The following is a 23,923-nucleotide window of genomic DNA, read 5'->3' as shown; positions in this document are numbered from 1 at the left end:
CATGTGTAACTTATAGAAAGTGTGATGACAAAATAAGTGAAGGGTTATGACCGCATTTTTTACAACAAACCACTACTATATGAGTATTTCTATATTTCTAAGTAAACAAATTGAACAATTGGCCGATATTGTCCGTAGTGTGGCTAGTGATGAGAAGCCAATGCTTAGGCTAGGTACATTTGTGGCTTATCGGGCTGTTAGAGATCTCAGAGGTCCACTGCTTCCAATGAGATAATGATGGGAATAGTGGGGAAGATTAACCCCAGTGTTTGGTTAAATTCGGGGAAGCTTGTACCAAAAGTAGCATTGAGCTGTCTTTTTGAACGGACAGCTAGCATCAACTTCTCTGGTCTCCCACAATTAAATCACATAAAATACAATTGCTTGCGATTCCGCAAAGCAATCTCACAGCTAATCTCATGACCCTATATCCATGACATCCTTTAATTTAGTCCTATCCTTTATTTAATACTTATTGCTGGTTTCCTCTACATTCATAACCCTTATAAGGGACGCCGTGCCAAGGGACCAAATATGGCCGGTCCTGGTACAAGTCGCCTATCCTCCAGATGGCCGGTTTTCTTGTGCCTTCTCGCTGTCCTATGCTCTCTTTTTAGACTAGGAGGTAAAATATTAACCACAGACTAAACTAATATCCCAAGGTAGCTAATCGGAAATAGTGGCGGTTAAGGAAAACGATTTCAAGAAATGCCACCAGTCGGGCTTCTGCAAGAGAAGTAGGGACTACGCTGACAAGGCAGCTTCCCTGGGATCCTCTTGGCAAGCACCGTATAAGATCTCTCCCGAACTAGCCTCGTTCAAAGATGGCCAATTCCAAGCTACAATCCTGAAGACTATCGACGAACAAGGAAACACTGTTCGGCTCCCTCTCACTGTATCTTTCTTGAAGTCGGGTACGGCACGTGTCTCTGTTGACGAGCAGAAGAGGCAAGAGAAAGACATCGAGCTAAGGCACAATAGCAAAGCCAGGAAAGAAAGATATAACGAAGCCGAGAAATGGGCTATCGTCGGTGGCTTGGACGTTGACACGGATGCCAAAGTTTCCCACGAGAGCAAGTCCGGAATCAAAATCCAGTACGGCCCTAACTCCGCATTCGAGGCTGATATAACCTACGAGCCGTATTCGATCGAGTTTAAACGGGACGGCGTCACTCAAATCAAGTTTAACGACCGAGGATTGATGAATTTGGAGCATTGGCGACCAAAGATCGAGAAGCCAACACCCGAGAAGAAAGAAGGGGAGGAATCGCAAGAAGAAAAGAAGGAAGAAACCCCTGAAGTAGCCCCGTCAGAAGACGAGAGCACTTGGTGGGACGAGGCCTTTGGTGGGAACACCGACTCCAAGCCCCGCGGCCCCGAGAGTGTTGCACTTGATATCACCTTTTTTGGTTACGAGCATGTCTATGGAATTCCGGAACACGCCGGCCCCTTGTCGTTAAAAGAGACGCGTGGCGGCGAAGGCAACTATGCGGAGCCCTACAGGCTGTACAATGCTGATGTCTTCGAGTACATCTTGGACAGCCCAATGACCCTATATGGTGCGATCCCTTTCATGCAAGCTCAGCGAAAGGACTCTACGGTTGGCGTTTTCTGGCTCAATGCCGCCGAAACCTGGATTGACATCATTAAAACTAAGGAATCCAAGAATCCCCTGGCTCTTGGAATTGGTGCCAAAACAAACACTCAAACTCATTGGATCTCGGAATCCGGCTTGATGGACGTCTTTGTTTTCCTTGGACCAACTCCCCACGATATAACGAAGAGCTATGCCGAGCTTACTGGTACTACCGCATTACCTCAGGAATTCTCCCTTGGGTATCACCAATGTCGGTGGAACTATGTCTCGGACGACGACGTTAAGGAAGTCGACCGTAAGATGGATCGGTACAACATCCCATATGATGTCATTTGGCTTGACATCGAGTATACCGACGACAAAAAGTACTTTACTTGGGATAAGGACATGTTCAAGGATCCGATTTCCATGGGTAAGCATTTGGATGCTCATGGAAGAAAATTGGTCACCATTATTGATCCGCACATCAAAAATGTGGGCGGCTATCATGTGTCTGACGAGCTCAAGTCGAAGGGCCTAGCCGTCAAGAATAAGGATGGCAATGACTTTGATGGCTGGTGTTGGCCAGGATCTTCTCACTGGATCGACGCGTTCAATCCTGCTGCCATCAAATGGTGGTCATCCCTTTTCAATTATGATGCGTTCAAGGGTACTATGGAGAATACCTTCATCTGGAATGATATGAACGAACCGTCCGTGTTTAATGGACCCGAGGTTACCATGCCAAAAGACAACCTTCATTATGGTGATTGGGAGCATCGTGACGTCCATAACGTCAACGGAATGACTTTCCACAATGCGACATATGAGGCTCTCCTTTCCCGAAAGAAGGGCGAGCTGCGACGTCCATTCATACTCACCAGGTCATTCTATGCTGGTTCTCAGCGTCTTGGAGCCATGTGGACTGGTGATAACCAGGCCAGCTGGGAACACCTTGGGGCCTCTATCCCCATGATCCTTGCTCAAGGAATCTCTGGATACCCCTTCTCTGGTGCCGACGTCGGCGGTTTCTTCGGCAATCCGGAATTAGAGCTACAGAGTCGTTGGTACCAAGCTGGCGCCTTTTACCCCTTCTTCCGAGGACACGCTCATATTGATGCTCGACGCCGGGAGCCATTCCTACTCGCGGAGCCGCACCGGTCTATCATTACCTCTGCTCTTCGCCTTCGTTATAGTCTACTTCCAGCTTGGTACACTGCCTTTTACCACGCCAACCGTGACGGAAGCCCCATTATACGCCCTCTATATTGGACGCACCCAAGCGAGGAAGGTGGCTTTGACATTGACGACCAGTTCTTCGTTGGATCGACAGGTCTCCTAGTTAAGCCAATCGTGGAGAAGGGCAAAGCTTCTACGGAGATTTATATCCCAGATAGTGAGGCCTACTATGACTATTTCAATTACAAGAAGCTACCCACAACCAAGGGCAAGCACTTAACCGTGGATGCACCCCTTGAGGCTATCCCTGTCTTGATACGGGGTGGTCACATCCTCCCCCGCCGTGACATCCCACGACGTTCTTCCCAGCTCATGAAGTTCGACGATTATACCCTCGTCGTAGCCGTTGGCAAGAACGGTGAAGCAGAAGGAGAGTTGTACGTCGACGATGGTGACTCTTTCGATTACGAAAAGGGGCAATACATCCACCGCAAGTTCAAGCTCGAGGGCTCAACGCTTGCTTCTACCGATGCGGAAGGTCGTGATTCTCAGAGCATTAAAGAAGGAGACTGGCTAAAGCGGATGCGCAACGTTGCCGTCGACAAGGTCATCGTCATCGGGGCGCCTTCGTCTTGGGCTAGCAAGAAGGAAGTGATTGTTGAGTCTGAGGGCAAGAAAGTCTCAGTACCGCTTACTTACTACAAGGCGGACGGTAATAGGGGCGCATTTGCGGTCATAGGACGTATTGGTACCAAGATCGGCGCCGATTGGTCCATTACTTTTGCTTAGAGGATTAGATATGAATGTAGGTACTACCTATAGAGACGAATATGATGACCAGAAACCAATACGGATTTTCCAATAAAGATTTGTATGGATACCCCTGATAAGTGACGCTGAAATTTGATGGCTAAAAATTACTGCTGTATTCTGTTATCTCCAAATGCAGTGCCTTTCTTCACCCAAGCTCAACTAATCTAACCTGTATACCTACCTAGGTACCTAGGTACTGAATTAATCCTACGCTACAGGTCCTACCACATTCTATTACGCATCTTTTCATCCAACGTATTGCTTAAACTTGAGCAACTCGTCTTCGAAATCTACGTTCCCAGGCGGATTTCTAAATCCATCCAAAAAGTCATTCATCTTAGGTCTCTTACCGCCTGGAATATTATCATACCCCCCTCCAGATGCCATCTAGAGCCGTAAGCCCTGGATCAGCAATGTTCCTCCACGGCGACGGCAGGGGGAATTCTTGGGCTCTGCTTGCTGCTCTGTCCATCTTCTGAACTGCGGAAGGGTCGAATTTCTTGGCGAAGTCTCGGATCTGCCGGACGGCGCCGTCGGAAACGGTCGGACCGGTTCGCGCCAACGCGGCGTCGAAGTGTCCCTTGGTCAGCACCCGGGTTTCGCTGGACTTTTCGGCCTTGTCGAGTTCGTCCTGGCAGATAAGCGCTGCTTGGGTGCAGATCGTCTTGATGTCTGACCCGGTGAAGCCGGCGGTGCGGCCGGCTAGCTGTGAGAGATTCACGCTCGGGTCTACCTTTTCGTCGCGAAGGAATATGCTGAAGATCTTCTCGCGGGCGGAGCGCGATGGTAGGCCGATGAACAAGCGTGCGGGTACACGGCGCATGACGGCGTCGTCGAGGTCGTTTGGATGGTTCGTGGCGAGCAGTAAGAACGGCGGCATTTTGGAGGCTTTCAACCCGTCTTGCTGGTTCAGCAACTCGTTGAGCCGGCTCCGTTCCCAGCTCCGGTCGTCCGGGCCGCGCTTCCGGAACAGGGCATCCGCTTCGTCGATGAATATGATGCTGGGAGCAACCATCGAACCGAGGTTGAAGAGCGCCTTGATCTGCTTCTCGGATTCCCCTACCCACTTGCTTTCGAGCTCGGCCGCGGAGACGTGTATCATCACGGCTTTGTACTCGTGCGCCAGGACTCGGGCTAGTTGTGTTTTTCCTGTTCCCGGCGGGCCGTAGAGCAAGGCGCCGCGGATGCGAGACTTGCTTAAGAGGCCATATTGGGATTTTGGGTCGGAGCTGGCTAGGTCTACGAGTTGTTTGATGGTGCTTTTGGTATCTTCGTCGACTTCGATGTCTTTCCAGCTCTGTTCGACGGTGTCTATGTAGATGGTTGTTAGTCATAGGAGAAAAGTTCTGTAGGTTAGGTAGTAAGTAAGTAAGGAAACCCACCGGAGCTGACAATAGAGTCCAGCAATGAGTTCTCATGTTTGTATTTGCAGGAATCACCCTTAATCGTCTCAATTGCTTTCCGCGCATCCTCGTGGAGGCTATCCCACTGTCCCGGCGGTGGTGTCTTCTCTTCTTCTTCCATCCACTCGTGCAGCACCTTGAGTCTCGCAAACACCCTTTCGACGTTTTCGATATCTGAGTTGGTGCCCAAGGCACTGGCCGTTAACTCAATTTCGCGGTCGTTGAAGTTAGGGTCATTAAGCCGTTTTGTGGCGAAACTCTCTTCCGAGAGTCTCCAGTCGACGTGTGGCTCTAACGATCCCGAGAAAGACGGGACTTTTTGTCCTTCCTGGACCTTCCTCTGTAGTTTCCGGATATTAACTTTCTGTGTCGTCTTCTTGTGGTCCTGTTCAAGTAGCTTTTTCTGTAAGTCGGTTTTGACCGGCACTATTATCTGCACCGCCTTGACTGGATTAAACCCGAGATCAGAGAGGAACCCGTCATCATCTGAAGGTGAAGGTCCCCAATAATAACAACCATATATCCGATCCTCCTGGTTATCAATGGCAATGACAGCAATCTCTTTTCCTTGATCCTTAGCCTCTTTGACGGCATCCCTCAGATGAGTCAAGACATTGCGAGGGGATTTGTAGAAGTCGTCCGCGACTTCGGGTAGTAATATGATTATGGGACGTTCTTTATTTTCTGGGGTACCTACCTGCGAGCCCCTTTTATCCAATGTCGAGGTAAACAATTGCGCGAACGGAAATGGAAGCTTCTTTCTTGCTTCTTTTTCGGGCTCTGGTTTCTCTGGTTTCTCTGGTTCTGTATCCGTTGACTTCGGCTTTTCAGGATCTGATGACGAAGTACCCGGTTTCTCATCGGACTTCGGCGTCTCCGACGGCTTTTCAGGTTCTTCAAAATAGAGATCTCTAAATGTCGACATACCCTCGGGAAGGGAATGACCCGATAGTGTGGCAAAATGAGTCGCAAGGTTTTCAAAATCGTGTAATCCCAAGGTGATGATATCGGCGCCAATGTCTCTTGCAAAGCGCTGTACCACTAGATTTAGAAACTGCTGACCGTGGGACTCGTGTGGCATCCGGAGTGCCATAGCATCATGACAAAACTTTCTAGGTGGCTCCATATCTGAATCGTCTTGTTGCTCCTTCGTACCTCGAGGAAACACGATGTCAAAGAGGCTCTCATACATCACAGAATCAATAACATAATGATCAGGCTTTTCAGTCTCGGGAGCTTGATTGTTTGATGCATCATTGATAGTCAACGGAATATCGCATTCTGCTAGTTCTTCGAAAGTTTTGATGCAACTTTTGAACCAGGAGGGTAATTCTGGCTGGGACACTTCATCTTCTGTAGTAGCAGGCGTCATTATGCCATTTGTCGAGTTGCTTGATGTAGCAGCGGATTCGCTATCGGCGTCTTCTATGCCTTCGGGGTTTTTGTCGTTCATTTTTGGCTCGTCCTGAGCTGTAGGTGCATTTTTCTCTGTAATATCTTCTCCAGCCATGGTAGCAAGCTAACGTTCCTACAACTTAGACTGGTATCGGTTGACTGCTATGAAGTCGTTCCACGATCGAGGTGGTAACGTAGGCCGCCGTAGGGATAAGGGATAGAGCAGGACTTATATTAAAACATAAGTAAAAGGGCTTAGAACCTTTTCAAATTATTCTTTATGAAACTTGAATACCCTTAATTGTCGACCTTTCGATAGCTTTCTCCCGTTTCTTTGCGGAAGCCGACCCCTATATGGAGGCATCCAGCGGGGCTGTGAAGATACAACTACCACCCTAAATTCTTTCATAGCCTAGACGGAAAGTTCTTCAGCGCTGCAGCCTAGTTGAATGCCTAATTCAATTCTATTGAATGCTTAGTTCGTAAGCACCATTAAAATTGAAGTCTTTAGGTCCTACATAAGCCTCAGCCACTCACATTCTTTATGATTGGTGTTCAGATGGCGAAGCTGCCTGCATCTACAATTACCCAGTTTCTTATTCTCCAATCAATGGAGGCAACTCGTTAATTCATCTCATGCAGACACTTTATAGTATTAACTCAGCCACTCGGGCTTTCTAGCTATTCCAAGAGTTGAAAATATGCCTCAGAGCCTCGTGGAGATTATTAACTCGAAGTAGGTGCCTTTGATGATCATTCTGTGTACCGGTAGCTTTCATCCAGCATGGTTACTAATTACGAGTATGAAGCACTGCCATCTCCTCGGCTCATCCGCCTATTGAGACTCCATTGTGGTCAGAAATCAGAAGACATATCATGTGAATTGGCCATAACATCCCTAAACGATGTCCCTAGACGATGCCCCCGACTTGAAGCATTGTCGTATGTATGGGGTAATCCGTTTCCTCGTATGCTAGTTCGCTGCTCTGGGAAAGCTATAGGAATTGGGCCGAGCCTGCATAGTGCACTCCGCTATCTTAGGCATGAATAGGGTACCAGAATACTTTCCTCGCAATTATCTATTTCGCTTGGGCTCTACCGAACCGTACAGAAGAGGCCATGAATTAGTCGTGAATTAATTTCGAATTTCAGTTAACACAGCATTACTCATTCATCACTTCTACCCCCTTTACATCCTAGGCCTTGGGCGTGGCTTGATAAAAGCTCAGTGTAGCTAGAATGTCCGGGCGTCAAATTTCTACGCTCCATAATTCGAGCTCGTTTGAAACCATCGTCAGTCAACTTTCATAACTCAGACTGTCCACAAACGTTGCTCTAGTAGAATGGCGTTATGAGGCATATTGGTTTATTCCATTCCGTTTGACTACAGGTACATTGTCCATTCAAGCAGGTCCATCAATCTGCTTCTCGCTCTCATCCAAGAGCCCCAGAGCCTCGCGCCGAGTCGGCGCCGCCGGATCAAAATATGGCTTCTCAGCTAACGAAGTGACACGGGTTCCGTGCCTAGGATACTTGCCATTATAGTCCCACGACGCGTTGTGAATAGTTATGCGATTATCCCAGAGCGCGCTGGTCCCTGCTGTCCAGCGGAATCGCACTTGGATATCCACGTTCTTCTCGAAGACATCGAAGAGGTAGTTCAAGATGACGTCGCTCTCCGCACGGTCCAAGCCAACTATGCGATCGGTCATGGCTCTGTTAACCCAAAGAGCTTTCCAGCCTGTGGCGGGGTGCACGCGAACGAGCGGGTGCACGCGTTCGACGAACTTGGGGCCTTGCTCAGGGTGATCCCGGTCTAGGTACCCATGCGCGGAGCGGTACACGGCTAGCTTGCCGTCGATAATCTTGCGGAAATCCGGCGATAGCTTCTCGTAGGCCGAATATCCGCTCGCCCAGAGCGTGTCGCCGCCAACGGGTGGGACAGTGTCGTTGTGGAGATGCGTGATCCCGGCTGGCTGCAGCTCGTGCACGAGATCTGTATGCCACCGCGAAGCTCCTCCAGGGTTTCTGAAGTTAGCCACCCGTTCGGTAGCTTGCAGATCGGGCCATATAACAGTTACGCCTAGGTTACCAGGGACTTGCGCTACTTGGGGCTGTTTCGGAAATGAGCATATGTATATTAGGTACCTACACATCACTGATGGTGTTTGTATTAGAATAACACTTACGTGAACCTCGACCTCTCCATAGTACTTTCCAAGAGCTAGCTGATCTTGAGGCGACAGATCCGTTTGATTCCTGAAGAAGACGACGCTCCTCTCAGCTATGAGGAGGGCTAGTTCGTCTTTTTGCTGATCTGTAAGGTCCTTCAATTGCAATCCCTCAATCTCAGTTCCGATATGAGCAGTGAGGTCCGTGACTTTAGTGGCGGCAGAGAGCAGTGCCGACTTTGACTTATCCGCACGCGCTCCGGCGTCTTCATGCTTCCATTCTTTGCTTCTAATGTTATAGACATCTTGAAGGTAGAGTGGCCTGGCCGGGCGATAGGGATAGCCGTTTGACAGGTCAATACCCGCCTTCTTTAGACGCTGGAGAGCGGGCTCAGGAAGACCAAGCGTATCTTTACGTGGCGGCGCAACGTCCTTGATACGTTCATCAATTGGTGCAGGTGCCATTGTCACAATATTAGATATCGACGGAACTTTTGATATAGTAGTAGTGGTAGTTACTTGATAATGTTTGAACAAGTTGTTTGGTAGACTTGTCTTTCTTCTATACTATTACCCCCTCACCACCGTCTCGTACGACCTTTACGAATATATAACATTATAATCATGGAATTGGAGACTCCCAACCATTGACCTCATTTCCCAATGATCCTACGAAAGGTAGTTCTCCATTTCAACAGGCAAGCTGTACTGTCAGGATAGGAGGATTGGTAAGCCGTATCTGCTTTGACACAATATCAGCAGTAATAGCCACGAAGTTGCTTGCAGCATCTACTGAGGAGTAGGCTGTTCCCCGCGATTTATCAAAGCCGTCATTGGAGTCCCTTATCAATACGTGATCTTGGAGAAGGATGATGCGAGAAGCATTGCGTCTCGAGTGCAGGTCGTATGCGTAATGTGGTACTATTCGGTGCTTTCTGTGGGGTTATAACATGGCGTCATGGCAGCCATGTTTGAGGTGACCACCACCTTGTCGCCTCAATCTCACTCGCTTCTTAGCAGCAACAGCATACAACATATCCAACCCCGCACTGTTGCAGCACATACAGTCGCATGAGCCATGGAAGAGTGTAGTTCCCCAACACGCCGCTCGGAAAGTAAATACATTATACAGATATCACCATATGACGGAAGTTCGCGACCACGGTCCATGACCGAGTCCTAGAGATACAGGGGACAGGGAGAGCGACCTCATTGATAATCATAAATCAGACCTTCCTCTTGCTGGATCGATCTGGGTCGATATGAACAGGGGAATCTGCATGTGAGATGGCACACTGGAATCCTTGTTTCTCGAGGCGTGGGATGGACTTTTTTTCAACACGGAGAAAAGCGTGCGTAACCCCTGTATAGCCTCAGATAATCCGGATGTTTTTAAATCGGAATGCCCCGGGAGTTCTGACTTTTGGGTTTGAATCTTCACCTTTCGTAGAAAGTGTATTCGAGTAATACGAGATGGAAAGCAAGGAGATCTCCTCGAACAAGGTCATAGCCGAAGCCGGCGGCGACGTGGCGGCTAAGAGCACGGATCATAGCGATGCTGACTCAACTCATACTCAGTCACTATCACCAGTCGTCGAGAAGCCAAAACAGACATGGCGGTCCTATTTCTGGGACACGTTTGACAAGTCCCCCGAGGAGAGACGGTTTCTGTTTAAGCTTGACGCGGTGATTCTGACATTCGCTTCATTGGGATACTTTATCAAGTATCTCGATCAAGTTAATGTCAACAGTGCCTTCGTGTCCGGTATGAAGGAAGATTTAGGTCTTTACGGTAATCAGCTCAACTACATGGTCACATGTTGGACAGTTGGCTATGTTATTGGTGAAATCCCAAGGTTGGAACCCCTTTTCTCTAAACTTCAGCTCTGATTTTACTAACGGTAATAGTAACATGCTCCTAACTAAGGTCCGACCGTCAATATTTATCCCAGCCTGCGAAGTGGTCTGGTCAGTTTTGACGATTTTGCTTTCAAAATGTCAAACAGCCGAACAAATCTACGCCCTTAGATTCTTCATTGGGCTTGCAGAAAGCAGCTATTATCCAGGCATTCAGTACATTATCGGAAGTTGGTGGTATGTATTGCCATAATTTGACCCCTTTTTAGATTCTAGATGTTGAACGCGATGCTAACGTATTCTTAGTATGTTAATTCTATATAATATCCATTAACCCCTTTTCTCCTATGGACTATAAACCCGAGCACGGTCACGAATATCCCCACTTTCTTTGTTAGGCGCTAACTTTATAACAGATCGGAAAGATGAGCTCGCTAAGAGAAGCTGTATCTTCCACGCCAGCGGCTCCATAGGTAGCATGTTCTCCGGCTATCTGATGACGGCTGTGTATCAACTAAATGGTACAAGTGGCTACCGGGGATGGCAATGGCTTTTCATCATCAACACCATAATATCGCTGCCAATTGCCATAGCGGGGTTTTTCTTCTTCCCAGACGTACCGGAAATCACTCGCGCTTGGTGGTTGACGAAGGACGAGATAGTGCTAGCAAATAAGCGCATGGAGTTTGAAGGCCGAGCCAACAGGGGGAAATACACAAAAGCCACGTTCAAGAAGATCTTCACCTCGTGGCACATTTACGCGCTTACCCTACTTTACATCTTCTTCAATAATGGAGTAGGGTATGGTAGTCAGCCAGCTTTCGCGCTCTGGCTGAAACAAGAAGGATACAGTATCGCTGCTATCAATTCGTATCCTACGATTGCCGCAGCTATCGCTGTGATCTTCACCTATATATATGCCTGGACATCCGATTCTCTTTTCAAAGGTGCTCGATGGCCGCCTATGGTATTCTCAGGGGTGGTCAATATCATCACCAACACTAGTCTCGCCGTGTGGAATATTCCTACTGGTTGGAAGTGGTTTTGCTACATCATTGGTATGATCGGGGGAGGAATCAGTGGCTTGACCTTTGCGTGGGCACACGAGATCTGCAGTGGTGATAATGAGGAGCGAGCTTTCGTAGTAGCATCTATGAACGAGATGGCCTACGTAGTCCAGGCGTGGCTGCCACTAATTATTTGGCAACAAGTCGACGGACCTCAGTATCACAAGGGGTTTATTACCATGGTCTTCCTCGCCGCCGGTCTTATCGTCACTTCTCTCACGATACGGACGCTACATCATCGGGAAGTAGCTAAAAAGGCCCAACTATTGAATGCAGGAGCGGCCTAGAGAACTAGGATAGCTGCTACTAAAGTCTAGACCGTACTTCTAATATAAACCATGTCAACTATACGAATTCCTAAACTTGTGCCATACCGGGCTAAACATAATATATCGTATTCCTCGAGATTTTAGTTAGGTACGGATCTAACTAAAAATACGCCGAAATAAGACCATTGACTTACATTTGAGGCTGTTGTTATCTTACTTCCCCTGTCGGGTAGCATGCTCCTCCACGTGGTCCGCTTGTGATACTGACATTTCTCCAAAAGCACGTAATCGGTATGGCAGATGGTCTCATTTCACCTAGCCTAGAGGAATCCCACGATTTATAATCATACCAAAAGCATTTTGAAATGGGCAGATTGTTATCTCAAGTAGAAAATGAGGTGATCAACAGCACTATGTTCCACAGTTATCCGTAGTTTCCGCTTCTATTCATATCTCGGCGCGGTTCCTTATGTCTTGTGGTCTTTCACCCCTCTCTTTGAGACGATCGCAATGGGTTCCCTAACTAATGACAGTAAGACTGAGGACGGTCCACTTCTCGGTGACATCAAAGATGTGGCTGTCATCGGTGCCGGCATAAGCGGAGTGGTGTCAACGGCCCACCTCCTCCGGGCCGGGTTCAACGTCACCGCGTTCGAGCGGACCGGCGTAGTCGGCGGCGTATGGGACTACGAACCTCAAGCAGACAGAGCCCCACCATTCCCTAATGTTAGACCTCCTGCTCCGAATTGGTCAGAAGTCGAGAAGGAAGGACTAAGCTCAGATGAAGTTGCGCTGATACATGCTCCGCCTAATCCCTGGTACGTATCAAAGCATACTATTTATAATTCTCTCTTCTACTCATACCAGAATTTATCCCTAGCCATCTTCGAGTTATTATGAAGATTTCATAATATAATGAGTTAGAATCAATTGAATTCCCACACGTGATACTAACATTTTCACAGCTACGCCGGGTTGAAAAACAACATCCCAACCCCTGTCATGCGAAGCAGTCTACTACATTGGCCAGAAGGTAGCGAGGACTTCGTGGACCAAAAGGTGGTCAACACATATATCAACGATATCGCCCGGCTGCACAACGTCAACGACCACGTACACTTCCACACTCGAGTGGAAAGCGTGTCCAAGCCCGAAGGCGACAGCAAATGGACCGTGAAGACAAGCACATTTACGAGGACGGATTCTGGCCACACGCTGACGAAGAAGACCTGGAAGTTTGACGCAGTCGTAGTGGCGAGTGGCCACTACCATACCCCGTTCGTCCCAGATATTCCGGGATTAGCAGCATGGAAGCAAAGATTCCCGGACCGAATTACCCACTCAAAGCAATATCGGACACCCGCTCCCTTCGCCAATCAGACTGTGCTCATAATTGGCGCTGGCGTTTCAGCCGTTGATATCGCAAACGAGACGGCTGCGTTGGGAGCTAAAATAATTCAAAGTAGACGAGTAAGCAAGTATGATGTACTTGGATCGCGTCTCCCCGAAGGCGTCACCAGGGTCCCACTGGTCGCCAAGTTCGTCATCGATGAGAATTCCGAAGACGATAAAGCCCAGGAGTTAAGTTCCGGTCAAGCAATACCCGGCAAAGCCGTACTTGACGACGGGCAAGTTATAGAAGGTATCGACCGCGTCGTAATCGCCACGGGGTACATCACCACCTACCCCTTTCTCGGGGATCTAGAACAGCCTCAACTCCCGTGGCAAGACGCTGACGACAAGGTGCTCATAACATCCGACGGCTACATCACGCATAACCTACACAAGGACATATTCTATATCCCAGATCCATCACTAGCATTTATAGGGGTCTCGCACTACGTGTCGACATTTTCGCTCTTTGATTTCCAAGCCCAGGTTGCAGCCAAAGTCTTTGCAGGACACGCCAAGCTCCCGCCTAAGTCGGCTATGAAGCAAGAACATAAGGAAAGGAAAGCCCGGTTCCAACCCGACGATAAGTTCCACAGCATGCTCGCCGTGGAGGATGCCTATATAGAAGAAGTCTTAACTTGGGTCAACGGTGACGCGGTGAAAGCTGGAAAAGAGCCGCTACCGGGGTTGGATGAGGAGTGGCACGGCGGCTACAAGCTCCTCAAGGAAAGACTTAAGAGTTCTAGAGGTTTGTAGAAGATTGGACATATTGCTAGATATATCAAGCATTGTATGGGATTGCAACATGGGATGCAATCCAACTTACCTTAATATATACCATAGATGCAATTACTTGTGTTTAGATTTAAGGAAAATATATGAAATTACACCTCCAGATGTAGGTTCTAGTAACTATCTTATACGATGGCCTTTGCGTTCCTAAAGGGGCACCTACACCAACGGCTTTGAACCAAGCCGACGGCGTTAAGGCGAACTAAAGTTGGCACTCATTAAGAGATACCTATGCTTGTCACACAATGATAAAATAAACTGAAGAATCTGCATATTGATCAAAGCCACAGTTAAGGCTTGTTTCATAGTTCCTACGGATTGTATGGAACTAACAGCGAGTACTCTACCCCTATTAGTACTCTCGTTACACTTCACCTCCCTATACACTCTCTACATGCTCTGCTAACTCGTAAATAGCTAAACAGCCAGTCGAAACATATATTTCCGACTTCATCTCTATGCCATGCTAGATGTAGCTTGACTCCTTAGTGATCTGTACAATGGATATTGTGGGTACATAATTGCACCATGAAAATTTTTGTTTTTCTTGTCATTCGCCTCTAGGTCGCTGGAGGTGAGATGGTAGACCTAGAAATACCCAGTTAACTGGTATCTCTCCGATTACCAAGCCGCAGCTCAAAAGTACTAGTGAGACTGCTGCTTTCGTGAACATGTTGCCTCTCGTCTTTACAACCGGTGGTACCGACAGCGGCGGCAAGCCATAGTATGACACTGTCGACATTCGTAGATGAATATAGGCATGACGTCGCCACATTCCTCGCATTCGCGAGGCCCTTTCTTAGAAAACCATCGGTCATGTTGACACTCGTGGTTATGTCTGAGGTCTTCCATGAGTTGCTGGATTCGCGTCCGTTGAAACATGTCAAGAACTGGAAATTGAAACGGAGGTTGTTCTCGTGGCTGCTGGACCACTGGTTGTGCCACTACCTCGGGCTCCTCTTCTATTTCACCTTCACTCTCTTCTTCACTCTCTTCTTCAATTTCGTGTATTATGTCCTGTGGACGACGCTCTTCATCCAAGACCTCCTGCCGAGCCTGTTGACGACGCTCTTGATCCAAGGCATACTGCTGAGCTGTCCGCTGCAAAGCCTGATGCTGCTGATTGGCAACCGGGTGCCGAAAGGGTATCTGACCATTTGGATTCAGTCGAAGAGGTATCAGATTTCCACGGGGTATCACATCGTCCGGAGCATCCTCAACTTGGCCACGGGCATCAATCTGAGCAGCACGTGCGTACAGACGATGCTCATCCCAGTGATCGCATCGGCAAGTCTTCCAGCGACTACCACAGACATAGCAAAATCCGAAACCGCATCGACAGCTATTGAAGGTTAAGTATGCATCGTACGAATCTAATAGTAAGGATTATCGCGAACTTACGTCATGTGATTACATCCCGTGTTCAACTCAACCATCGCCCAGCAGTTTTGGCAACGTTGCCAGTGTTGTTCGGTAGCTAGTTGAAAGACTTGTTGAAGCTGTTCGTCATTTGGGCAATCACCGTTATGAGTAGCACCCTTGCAGGTCATGCAGGTTCGATACCCGCATTCGCCACATGTCGCTATATCATTTAGGTAATTAGTTGCCGGAATAAATTGGGCGCAGTTCTGGTTATGGCAGTATGTTCGACGAGGCGTAGAAAACTCGAGAGCCTTTTGGCGAAAGTGCCGGACTACGTCGTTGTCAATAAATACCTGATTCTTAACTAAGGGGATGGATTGTCTGCAGCATCGCGGAGGAAAGAGGGATTCATCGTTTGAGGCATCTCGGAAGAGACGTGTGAGACACTCGCGACAATATTCATGGCGGCAGGGAACGCGAGCTAGCTCTGCGAAGTGCTTTTGGTCTCCACAAGCGTCGCAAGTCCTTGGTGGTCTACTAGGTTGGCGTGAAGCAGCCCATGAGGAACTCTCCGGCTGGCTGATGGTGGCCGTATCATCATCGTCATCGTAATCGACAATGCCACTCGTGGGGTGATCAAAACCAGTATTGTAAATGACCGAAAGCTTCTCAAGGAATTCCTCATCACTGCTCATGGCTTCAGGGGTAGCTCGCTGGGCTACGGCCTCATCTTGTCCATTGCTTAAAGCGAGTGACATTTCATGGTCAGCTTGAGCAACATTTTCTTCATCAAAGGCCTGGGAAAGGACGGCGCCGTCAGATTGGATTGCTCTCAACATGCTTCTAGTCATTCTTTCATCGCTAAGACAGGTCTCTGCAGCTTGCAGTTCTTCAAGAAGAAGGTTAAAGGCCATTTGGGCGTCTGTCTCGGATCCCTCGACTTGTTTTCCCTTCCTAGTGGAAGTAGACATGAATTGCTCAGCATCTTCCTGCATTAACCGAAAGGCGAGGGCGATATCCTCATCGCCCATAGCCATGTAGACTGACATGTCCAAGGCCATGATTGGTTAAAAGTTCGCGTCAGAAGTATGTAAATGTTGTTGGTGTTGCATAAAAGTGCAAGAAAAAGAGACGATTGTGGATTTGATGTGTGCGCGTATGTAATTTTAGTTTCAAAATGAAGATAGCACTTTCCGTTCGGTCCAACTTCTTCCAATATTCTTCCTTAGGCCAATTGCATGTACACGTACCTACCTACCTAAGGTAGGAGGTACCTAGGCACCTGCATATGTGCATGCCTGAGGTCTGTTTCTAGGGCAGTTAACGGGCAATTGCCATTTGCTAGGTACCTCATTAAGTAACTGCGAGGCGCCCGTACGACAACAGTCGGTTACTGCTTGTCGCCACGTCAAACGCCTACATGTATCAGGGTAACATATGTACTGCTGCTTCCATTTATTCTGGTTCGACTCGGGCCAGGTATCCAAGACCCATAGGTCCTACCTTCGTCATAGCATTTGTGATATTTGACAGGTCTCTTTGTATGTCTACTAGTTACGTAGGTACCTATATCAAATGTTTGATTTCACTCCACCTTCACAGCAATTAAGAACGCCTTCCAAGAAAGTACATGTAAATAAAGGGCATAAGCCGACAATCGGAAGTACCTTCACTGAGGTCTAATGCTGGGTTCCCTTTACCGGAGTTGGCAGGGATCCACCTCCGGCAATCTCTTGAAATACTTGTTCAGATACACTTCTATACCTTGGATGAGAAGAGTGTGAATTGTGTAGTTACTTGTTTTGGGTTTATACATTTCTATCTTACTAAGTTATTGAATGCTAAGCGAGCCTTTACAGTCTCTATCGTATCAGTCACTATAGAGTATCAAGATAACTTCTCATCTAAATAATAAAAACGGGACTATGTATGTCTCATGTCTTTGTGAGACGTTCTTATCGTCGCGGGGTTCCGACGATCGCGAAAAGAAAGCGGGAAAACTCAGTAGCTATGGCCACAAATAAGGCCGGTTTAAAAAGACTATATTAATGTAACCAACCTGAGTGAGCCAGCTGGGATTTTACGCTCTTTAGCCTTCTTAAGTTGGGTATAATTCAGTAAGACAAAATAGCTTATTATACCCAAGTCAAAATCATCTTATACTACCCAGGGTTGAAACCGACAAATAGGCTTCTCTACCTAATTACCACTCAATCATTACCGCTTAAGTAAAATACAATTATTTATTTATAAGGGCCTTCCTACTGCATTGTCATTTCATCTAGTACCTATTATAACAGTAATTTCATCCTTAAAATATCATGAATAAAGCTATCATGCATAATAGCAATATCTTACAGCTGCCAGACTTGACTGCCAGTAAATATTCAGCTGGCAGGATATGATATGTCTCAAAAGCTCCTCGTTAATGGAATATATAACTTAGATTCTCTCAACCACTCCAAGCGACATTAATTTGTTAAAAGCCATAGATAGAATCCAATAACTATATTGTTAAAGAGACTTATAATTTTGTAACTTCCGGGATTTTCTCAGGTAACGGAATGAGACGCATGAAATGGCCTATCAAATCTTCTACGGCACCGTGATCCATTCACTCGGTCCGTCAGAGCTCATCATACTCGAGAGCGCCTTACTCGTAGTTGACGCCAATGGCAAGATAACTAACCTAGTAGAAGATATTCCCAAGGATAAAGTACCTTCAATACTATCATCATTAGGCATCTCCTCCTCCTCCTCAGCCCTCGAGGAAGTGCGCTACCTAGCCCGCGGCCAATTCTTAATCCCAGGATTCGTCGACACGCACAACCACGCGCCACAATGGGCGCAACGCGGCCTAGGGCAAAGCATGCACATCCTCGACTGGCTAGAACAAGTCACTTTCCCCAACGAGGCAAGGTTCCGGGACCCGGCGTACGCGCGCCGCGTCTACTCGAGCTGCGTCGACGGCTTCCTAAAGCAGGGGGTCACTACGGCGTCGTACTACGGCTCGCTCCACGCGGAAGCCACCAGGATCCTCGCGGATATATGCTTGGAGAAGGGCCAGCGCGCCCTCGTCGGCAAGTGCAATATGGACCGGAACGCGCCGGAATACTACCGGGACGCGAACGCCGCGGCGTCGCTTGCGGATACGCAAGACTGCATCGCGCACGTGCGGCGTATCGATCCGGAAGGCGTGCTGCTCAGACACGTGCTGACCCCGCGTTTTGCCATTTCTTGTTCGCCGGAGCTGCTCGAGGGGCTCGGCGTGCTTGCGGCGGCGAACCCGGATCTACCGATCCAAACGCATTTCAACGAGGCCGAGCAGGAGATGAAGTTTACGCAAGAGCTGTTTCCGCAGTTCAAGGACAGCGAAGCGGACCTATACGCGCACTATGGGCTGCTAGGCAAGCGCTCGATCCTCGCTCACTGCTGTCATATGAGCGAGCATGAAATGAGCCGCGTCGCGGAGCTAGGGTGTGGTGTTGCGCATTGTCCCGTCTCTAACATGACGGTTGGTGGGGGATTTATGGCCGCGCCAGTTCGCGAGTTCCTACGGCGCGGCATCAAAGTGGGACTTGGAACCGACAGCGGGGGCGGGTTCTCAAGCAGCATTCTAGATGCAATGAGACAAGCCCTCGTAGCATCGAATGCGCGGGAAGTAATGAGCGGGGGTGAGCACAAAGGGCTTAATATAGGGGAATTATTCTATCTAGCTACGTTAGGAGGCGCAAAGGTGTGCAGTCTCGACAGCAGGATTGGCAACTTCGAGGTTGGGAAGGAGTTCGATGCCCTATTCATCGACGCGAATGCGCTAGGTGTCATGACTATACTAGAGGATGAAGACTCCGTTAGGACGATATTTAATAAGTTTATCATGACTGGCGATGACCGGAATATCAAGGAAGTGTATATACGTGGGCGATCGGTCAAGTCTTAAATAGAATAGGAACTAATGAAATCTTCGTCCGGCTGACCCCGTGTCTACGTATTGGGTTAAATGGACTCTACAGAATTACAATTATTATAAGTCTTATTCTTAGGCATAACGTAAGAGCAGCATCTAGAAAATAGGGGTATATTCTATTTTATTTTACTCCTTTATGTACCTAAGGTAGGTATTGCGGAGCAACTAGAGCCAAAGCCCCGTTATATTGTTTCCATGTTCATTTCTGGCATATTATCAAGCAGCCGCAATGTTAGGTAGTTATTACATATATTTGTACATGGTATATGGGTATATATAGATTACCGCCCTGTCGGCGGAGGAGGAAAGTTGAAATTAATATGCTTAGTCTCTACCGGACTTCCTGTATTACTAGTCCTCCGATTCTTCGCCGCGATACCGGCGGCTACCCTTTCCCAGGCCCCGCCTCCTGTCGGTCGGCTGGAACTGCGAGGCGGCATATCCCATGTTGGCGTACCCCGTTCCCAGGCTCGGCTTATAAGGGGGCTAGCAGTAGAGCCAGATATTGGACTACTGAATACGGTGTTGGGGTTGGTGCCCATTTGTGGTGAGCTATCTGAGTACTCAGCAGGGTTATACTGCCTTAGAGGTAGAAGTTGTGCAGTGCTCTTAGTACTAGTGGTGCTAGCAGGCTCGTCGGTGGGGGAGAAGAACGCGGCCTTAGGCGAAGTTGAGTAGTGTACATTATTTGGGATCGCGGGTATGGCCGTAGCAATGTTGTGTGGTATGACCTTATTGTCTGACCTAGAGAAAGAGTTGAGACCCGTGTTGTTGTTCAAAGTCTGTCTTGGTGACTCCGGGTAAACAGGGTGAGAAGCAAGGGCAGAGAGTGGGCCTGCGTAAGGATTCTCCTCTTCAATGATGCCGTCAGACGGATTTGGGAAGAATGCCGCCGACCTAGGAGTTAAGTGTGTTTGGCACCGAAATGATAGTGTAGAAACAGTACGATGGCGGTTCCTCTTCTGCGCCATTGTTGATGCTTTGACGTCTCCAAGTAGAAGACGGCGGTTGCGACGTCTACGGCAACGTACGAATAAAAAGCCAGCTATGGCTAAGACGATGACAATAGCAGCAACTGCAATCCCCACTATCTGGGTTACCGATAGGGTAGATTGCTTCTTATCTTCGGACTTTTCGATGGAAGGATCGACAGAACTAATCGTGGTTTTGGTGAAGACTGTATCATTCAGACCAATTAGAGTTCCAGTAGGTGGCCGCTGTTGGCACCCTGCGTCAAGAGCGATGAGGACTATACCAGCGATTAGCATTAGGGTATTACGTGAAGATGAGGGTGGCTTACAGTTGGCTAAGTAGTCTTGGTCATCAAGAACGCTTACGCAAGCCTTGCACTCTGAGACTGCAGCGTTGGGCATGTCGTCTGAGCTACAATACGAATAGCCGTTCTTCTTAGGATCAAGATTGCCGTCTGTCAAAGCCTCTTTAAGCCCCCCACAAGCAGTAGATGTCGCACATGGAGTGGATGCTACTCCTGTGGCATTAGGAAACCCGAAAATGCAATAGTCAAACGTATATCTGAGGTTATCTATAGTTGTATTAGTTAGGTGAGAATATCAAGTAGTCTGTGATGTACTTACATAAAAACCAAAGCTGGTCGCTTTCATCCCCTTGAGCAAAGTTACTATCTTGAAGGCAACTCATGCATTTTTGGAACTTTTTGCCAGCAGACGAAGTAGAGTACTCCGTATCATAACACGAAATATCCGAATTGCCAGTGTTTGATGAGTTAGGATCGGAAAAGTCGAGGCCGGTAGAGTCAACACAAAGCGAGGCGCAGGGCGAGTTCGGCGTAACCTGCAATCCAGTGCTATATCGTACAAAGAGAGTAAAGATGAGAGTAAATATAAGAGGAGCCATCTCGCCTGGAGATCAAATATTGGCAAATAGGAGGGTATCTCGTAATGAAGGAGCGTCGATAAAGAACGAAGTATTATAAAAAGTATAGTGAATAATGATATTAAAATCTCATAAAGTTAATACCGCCAGCCAGCTGGTCAAGGTTTCGGATAAGCCCACTAGAGAGCGTAGAAATAGAAATGATCCTAAGATGGAAAAGGAGCGTACAACATTCGATGAGCTGCTTAAGAGATGAGGAGCCCGGGACAGACCGAATAATATATTAGATTCAGCTGGTTTCTCTTTAGCTTAGGAGACAGACGTTAACAGCGATGCATCGCGCGCAGACGATTTTACACTACTACCAACCTAGTGGTAGCCGGCGCCTATGTAGATGTAAATGTGCCGATAGCTTGCACGAAAAGGTAGCATTGCATCTATACCCATAATTCCTCCCTTGTACTAAGGAGACAATACCCCGGATGATATATCTCGAAGTATGCGAACGATGATTCTTACGCTGTTGAAAAGACCCGATCTTAGATAGTGCGAGATAGACCTACCTCTAAAGATTATCCTATAAGAGGACGAACCAATAGGACAAGTATATGACCTATAAATTCTAGTTCCTAAGCGCCGTGATTTGTTCGGTAATCTTACCCGGTAGCTCTAGTGGGTCGGTAATGAGGCCGCTGGCGGCAAAAAATCACGGCCATTTGGCTCCCATTTAGAGGCCGACAGGACGGAGAAGCCCTAATTTCAGCTCAGGTCCGTTGAAGAAGAATTATAATTGTTTCTTATTCAATTGGTCAAGTAGCTATCGAATAGACCATTCGATATATTGGATAGTCGTTGATATGAACCTATAACTGTCATGGCCGCTTTAGAAGGGTTTTCCTGAAGTGATTCGAATATCTTCGAGCCAAGAATGTTCCGACTTGCGCATTAGGGGCTTCGTTATTCAGTGTGCTATGCTACGTAATGACGAACAATTTGTTGTAGAGTTGCAACAGAAAGTACTGAAGGTTACGGGGGCGCTTCGGAAGAAATATCAAATATTCGGGAGATAATACGATTGGACGGAGAGATATGGGCAGCCCTACCGGAGCGTAAGCACATGGTATCTTCTACATACTACTGTAGGTGTGGAAAATGTGACTGTGATAAAAGGCTTGCAGAGTGCAGCCCAAAAGTATTGCGAAGGTTGCAGAGAATAAAGAGGCGCTTAGTTTAATACATAGGGGAAGTACAAGTTGAAGATGGTCCGTGCTTGAATTTATGACCAGGCATGTACCTTAATGCATGCATAAAAATAGATTTTATTCTACCTTCCATTTAGCTTAGACCGATCTTGGTTCGTCAATCTCATGAGCTCTGAAGAACTTCTCAAATTTCATATTATCTATCTACTCACGATTCACCGAGGTAAAAAGCGGGATGCGCGTGTAGTCCAAAGGAACCTGTGATATTACTGATTTACTACGCTTATATAGGGTCTATCCGCTTTGGTATCATTTACCCTCTATCCAGAATCCAAGAAAAAAAATCAAAAAATCAATACAAAATATTCCAAGTCTATCCCTAATCTAAAGAGCGTTGTGAGCAGCATAGGCGCGAGAAGCATCAACTGAGCCATATTCCAACATCTGACCTCGAGTTTCCCCTTGTGTGGTTACTCTCACTTGGTTATTAAAGAAAAGTTGCATCAAGACTTTGCGCCAGTCCAACACAGCCCCTCCTTTTAACATCGTGTTCGCGGAAATATGGGACGATAAATTGTCGAGTGGCCTACATCAGTACTCTTACTTCCCGACCATCGACAACCGTGTGTGATGTGTGCATACATCTCCCTTGTTGGCAGTCTGCGTGGAAAGCGATCCCAACTTTATCCCCAACGTGCACTGCAGTGGCGCCACCGGGTGCCTGCAACGTGTACTCCCCTGATTTTATTATCGGGCGCTGAGCTCGTTGAAATGGCCCCTTCAGGCTTGTCGACGTCGCGTAGTTCACGTTGTAGCTCGGCTCTAAGTAGCAACCGCTGCTGAAGAACAGGATGTATAGCCCATTGTCCATACGTAACATGCTCGGTGCTTCCACTAATGGACCATCCTCGTCGCTGCGGTTGAAAATTTGGACGGGCTCGCCAACTTTTGTCACACCATCCTCTTCGACTTCCTGGAGCATGATAGGCGTTGGTACGATCGGCTTTTTAGTGTTGCTGCAGCTTCCGCCATGGCCGACACTATTTCCGTCGATCTTATAAAGTACATATTGTTTGCCGTCGTCGTCTTGGAATCCGGACGCATCGATAGAGCCACCGGCTGAGAGGTCGCAAGCAAAAGGCTCCTCCTCGGGTATATATGGACCGGTGATTTCGTCTGCTACTGCCGCGCCGATGCAGTGATGAGCCGAATCCTCAGCTACCTCGCCGCTGTAGTACATAACATATTTCCCGTTGCGTGCGCGACGCACATCAGGGGCCCAGGTGTGTCGTCCAGTAGTCCAGGAAGCCGAGTGAGGAAGGGCGTCGACATCCTCTAATAGATTCCACTGCCCGTCGAAGCTTTTTCCTGTGGCTACTTGAACTTGCTTATTCTTTGCAGCCGTGCCAAAAGCATACCAGGTGCCGTCTTCGTGTTGGATTATTGATGGATCAGCGAAGTTGTCCTCAAACACTGGATCATCGCTTGCTTTTCTGAGAGATTGTACGGGTATCGCCGACGCGGAAGTGAAAATGAATGACAGCGCGGCGGCTGCAAGCATACTAAGGAGCTTCATCCTTAATAACTTGCATATCGAGCAAACCAGCTAGAAACGAAACTGGTG

General features: G+C 47.8%; 9 protein-coding genes across 9 annotated transcripts; 4 read left to right on the top strand and 5 right to left on the bottom strand.

The window, feature by feature from the left end:
* Nucleotides 1-330: 330 nt before the first annotated feature.
* F5Y00DRAFT_227801 (glycoside hydrolase family 31 protein) lies at nucleotides 331-3,765 on the top strand. Its single transcript, XM_048006538.1, has 2 exons — nucleotides 331-625; nucleotides 681-3,765. The coding sequence occupies exons 1-2, from the start codon at nucleotides 535-537 to the stop codon at nucleotides 3,542-3,544; spliced, it is 2,955 nt and encodes a 984-aa protein (XP_047868241.1). The 5' UTR covers nucleotides 331-534; the 3' UTR covers nucleotides 3,545-3,765.
* Nucleotides 3,745-6,481, bottom strand: F5Y00DRAFT_273755 (AAA-domain-containing protein; the record flags this gene model as incomplete). The annotated part of the gene is made up of 2 exons (XM_048013233.1): nucleotides 3,745-4,879; nucleotides 4,951-6,481. The coding sequence occupies 2 exons, from the start codon at nucleotides 6,479-6,481 to the stop codon at nucleotides 3,933-3,935; spliced, it is 2,478 nt and encodes an 825-aa protein (XP_047868240.1). The 3' UTR covers nucleotides 3,745-3,932.
* Nucleotides 6,482-7,373: 892 nt separating this feature from the next.
* F5Y00DRAFT_227798 (alpha-ketoglutarate-dependent sulfonate dioxygenase) lies at nucleotides 7,374-9,111 on the bottom strand. Its single transcript, XM_048006537.1, has 2 exons — nucleotides 8,556-9,111; nucleotides 7,374-8,480 (listed from the first exon to the last, which is right to left on the bottom strand). The coding sequence occupies exons 1-2, from the start codon at nucleotides 9,000-9,002 to the stop codon at nucleotides 7,770-7,772; spliced, it is 1,158 nt and encodes a 385-aa protein (XP_047868239.1). The 5' UTR covers nucleotides 9,003-9,111; the 3' UTR covers nucleotides 7,374-7,769.
* Nucleotides 9,112-9,399: 288 nt separating this feature from the next.
* Nucleotides 9,400-11,807, top strand: F5Y00DRAFT_227796 (MFS general substrate transporter). Its single transcript, XM_048006536.1, has 3 exons — nucleotides 9,400-10,393; nucleotides 10,446-10,630; nucleotides 10,811-11,807. The coding sequence occupies exons 1-3, from the start codon at nucleotides 10,011-10,013 to the stop codon at nucleotides 11,746-11,748; spliced, it is 1,506 nt and encodes a 501-aa protein (XP_047868238.1). The 5' UTR covers nucleotides 9,400-10,010; the 3' UTR covers nucleotides 11,749-11,807.
* A 352-nt stretch (nucleotides 11,808-12,159) lies between these two features.
* On the top strand, nucleotides 12,160-14,016 carry F5Y00DRAFT_192985 (FAD/NAD(P)-binding domain-containing protein). The gene is made up of 2 exons (XM_048005204.1): nucleotides 12,160-12,548; nucleotides 12,696-14,016. Exons 1-2 carry the CDS (start codon nucleotides 12,241-12,243, stop codon nucleotides 13,876-13,878), a joined length of 1,491 nt encoding a protein of 496 aa, XP_047868237.1. The 5' UTR covers nucleotides 12,160-12,240; the 3' UTR covers nucleotides 13,879-14,016.
* Nucleotides 14,017-14,152: 136 nt separating this feature from the next.
* F5Y00DRAFT_227793 (uncharacterized protein) lies at nucleotides 14,153-16,491 on the bottom strand. Its single transcript, XM_048006535.1, has 2 exons — nucleotides 15,316-16,491; nucleotides 14,153-15,256 (listed from the first exon to the last, which is right to left on the bottom strand). Exons 1-2 carry the CDS (start codon nucleotides 16,335-16,337, stop codon nucleotides 14,602-14,604), a joined length of 1,677 nt encoding a protein of 558 aa, XP_047868236.1. The 5' UTR covers nucleotides 16,338-16,491; the 3' UTR covers nucleotides 14,153-14,601.
* A 1,235-nt stretch (nucleotides 16,492-17,726) lies between these two features.
* F5Y00DRAFT_227792 (guanine deaminase) lies at nucleotides 17,727-19,245 on the top strand. Its single transcript, XM_048006534.1, has one exon. It carries the CDS (start codon nucleotides 17,855-17,857, stop codon nucleotides 19,214-19,216), a length of 1,362 nt encoding a protein of 453 aa, XP_047868235.1. The 5' UTR covers nucleotides 17,727-17,854; the 3' UTR covers nucleotides 19,217-19,245.
* Nucleotides 19,246-19,473: 228 nt separating this feature from the next.
* On the bottom strand, nucleotides 19,474-21,630 carry F5Y00DRAFT_273748 (uncharacterized protein). Its single transcript, XM_048013232.1, has 3 exons — nucleotides 20,839-21,630; nucleotides 20,544-20,786; nucleotides 19,474-20,492 (listed from the first exon to the last, which is right to left on the bottom strand). Exons 1-3 carry the CDS (start codon nucleotides 21,116-21,118, stop codon nucleotides 19,525-19,527), a joined length of 1,491 nt encoding a protein of 496 aa, XP_047868234.1. The 5' UTR covers nucleotides 21,119-21,630; the 3' UTR covers nucleotides 19,474-19,524.
* An 839-nt stretch (nucleotides 21,631-22,469) lies between these two features.
* F5Y00DRAFT_227790 (glycosyl hydrolase) lies at nucleotides 22,470-23,618 on the bottom strand. Its single transcript, XM_048006533.1, has one exon. The coding sequence runs from the start codon at nucleotides 23,537-23,539 to the stop codon at nucleotides 22,886-22,888; it is 654 nt and encodes a 217-aa protein (XP_047868233.1). The 5' UTR covers nucleotides 23,540-23,618; the 3' UTR covers nucleotides 22,470-22,885.
* Between the last annotated feature and the right edge of the window lie 305 nt (nucleotides 23,619-23,923).

The sequence above is a fragment of the Daldinia vernicosa genome, assembly GCF_022497035.1.
Source record: "Daldinia vernicosa strain CBS 139.73 unplaced genomic scaffold F5Y00scaffold_7, whole genome shotgun sequence".
Lineage (NCBI taxonomy): Eukaryota > Fungi > Ascomycota > Sordariomycetes > Xylariales > Hypoxylaceae > Daldinia > Daldinia vernicosa.
The sequence above is the reverse complement of the archived record's forward strand: the minus strand, read 5'-3'. Positions and strand labels throughout refer to the sequence as shown.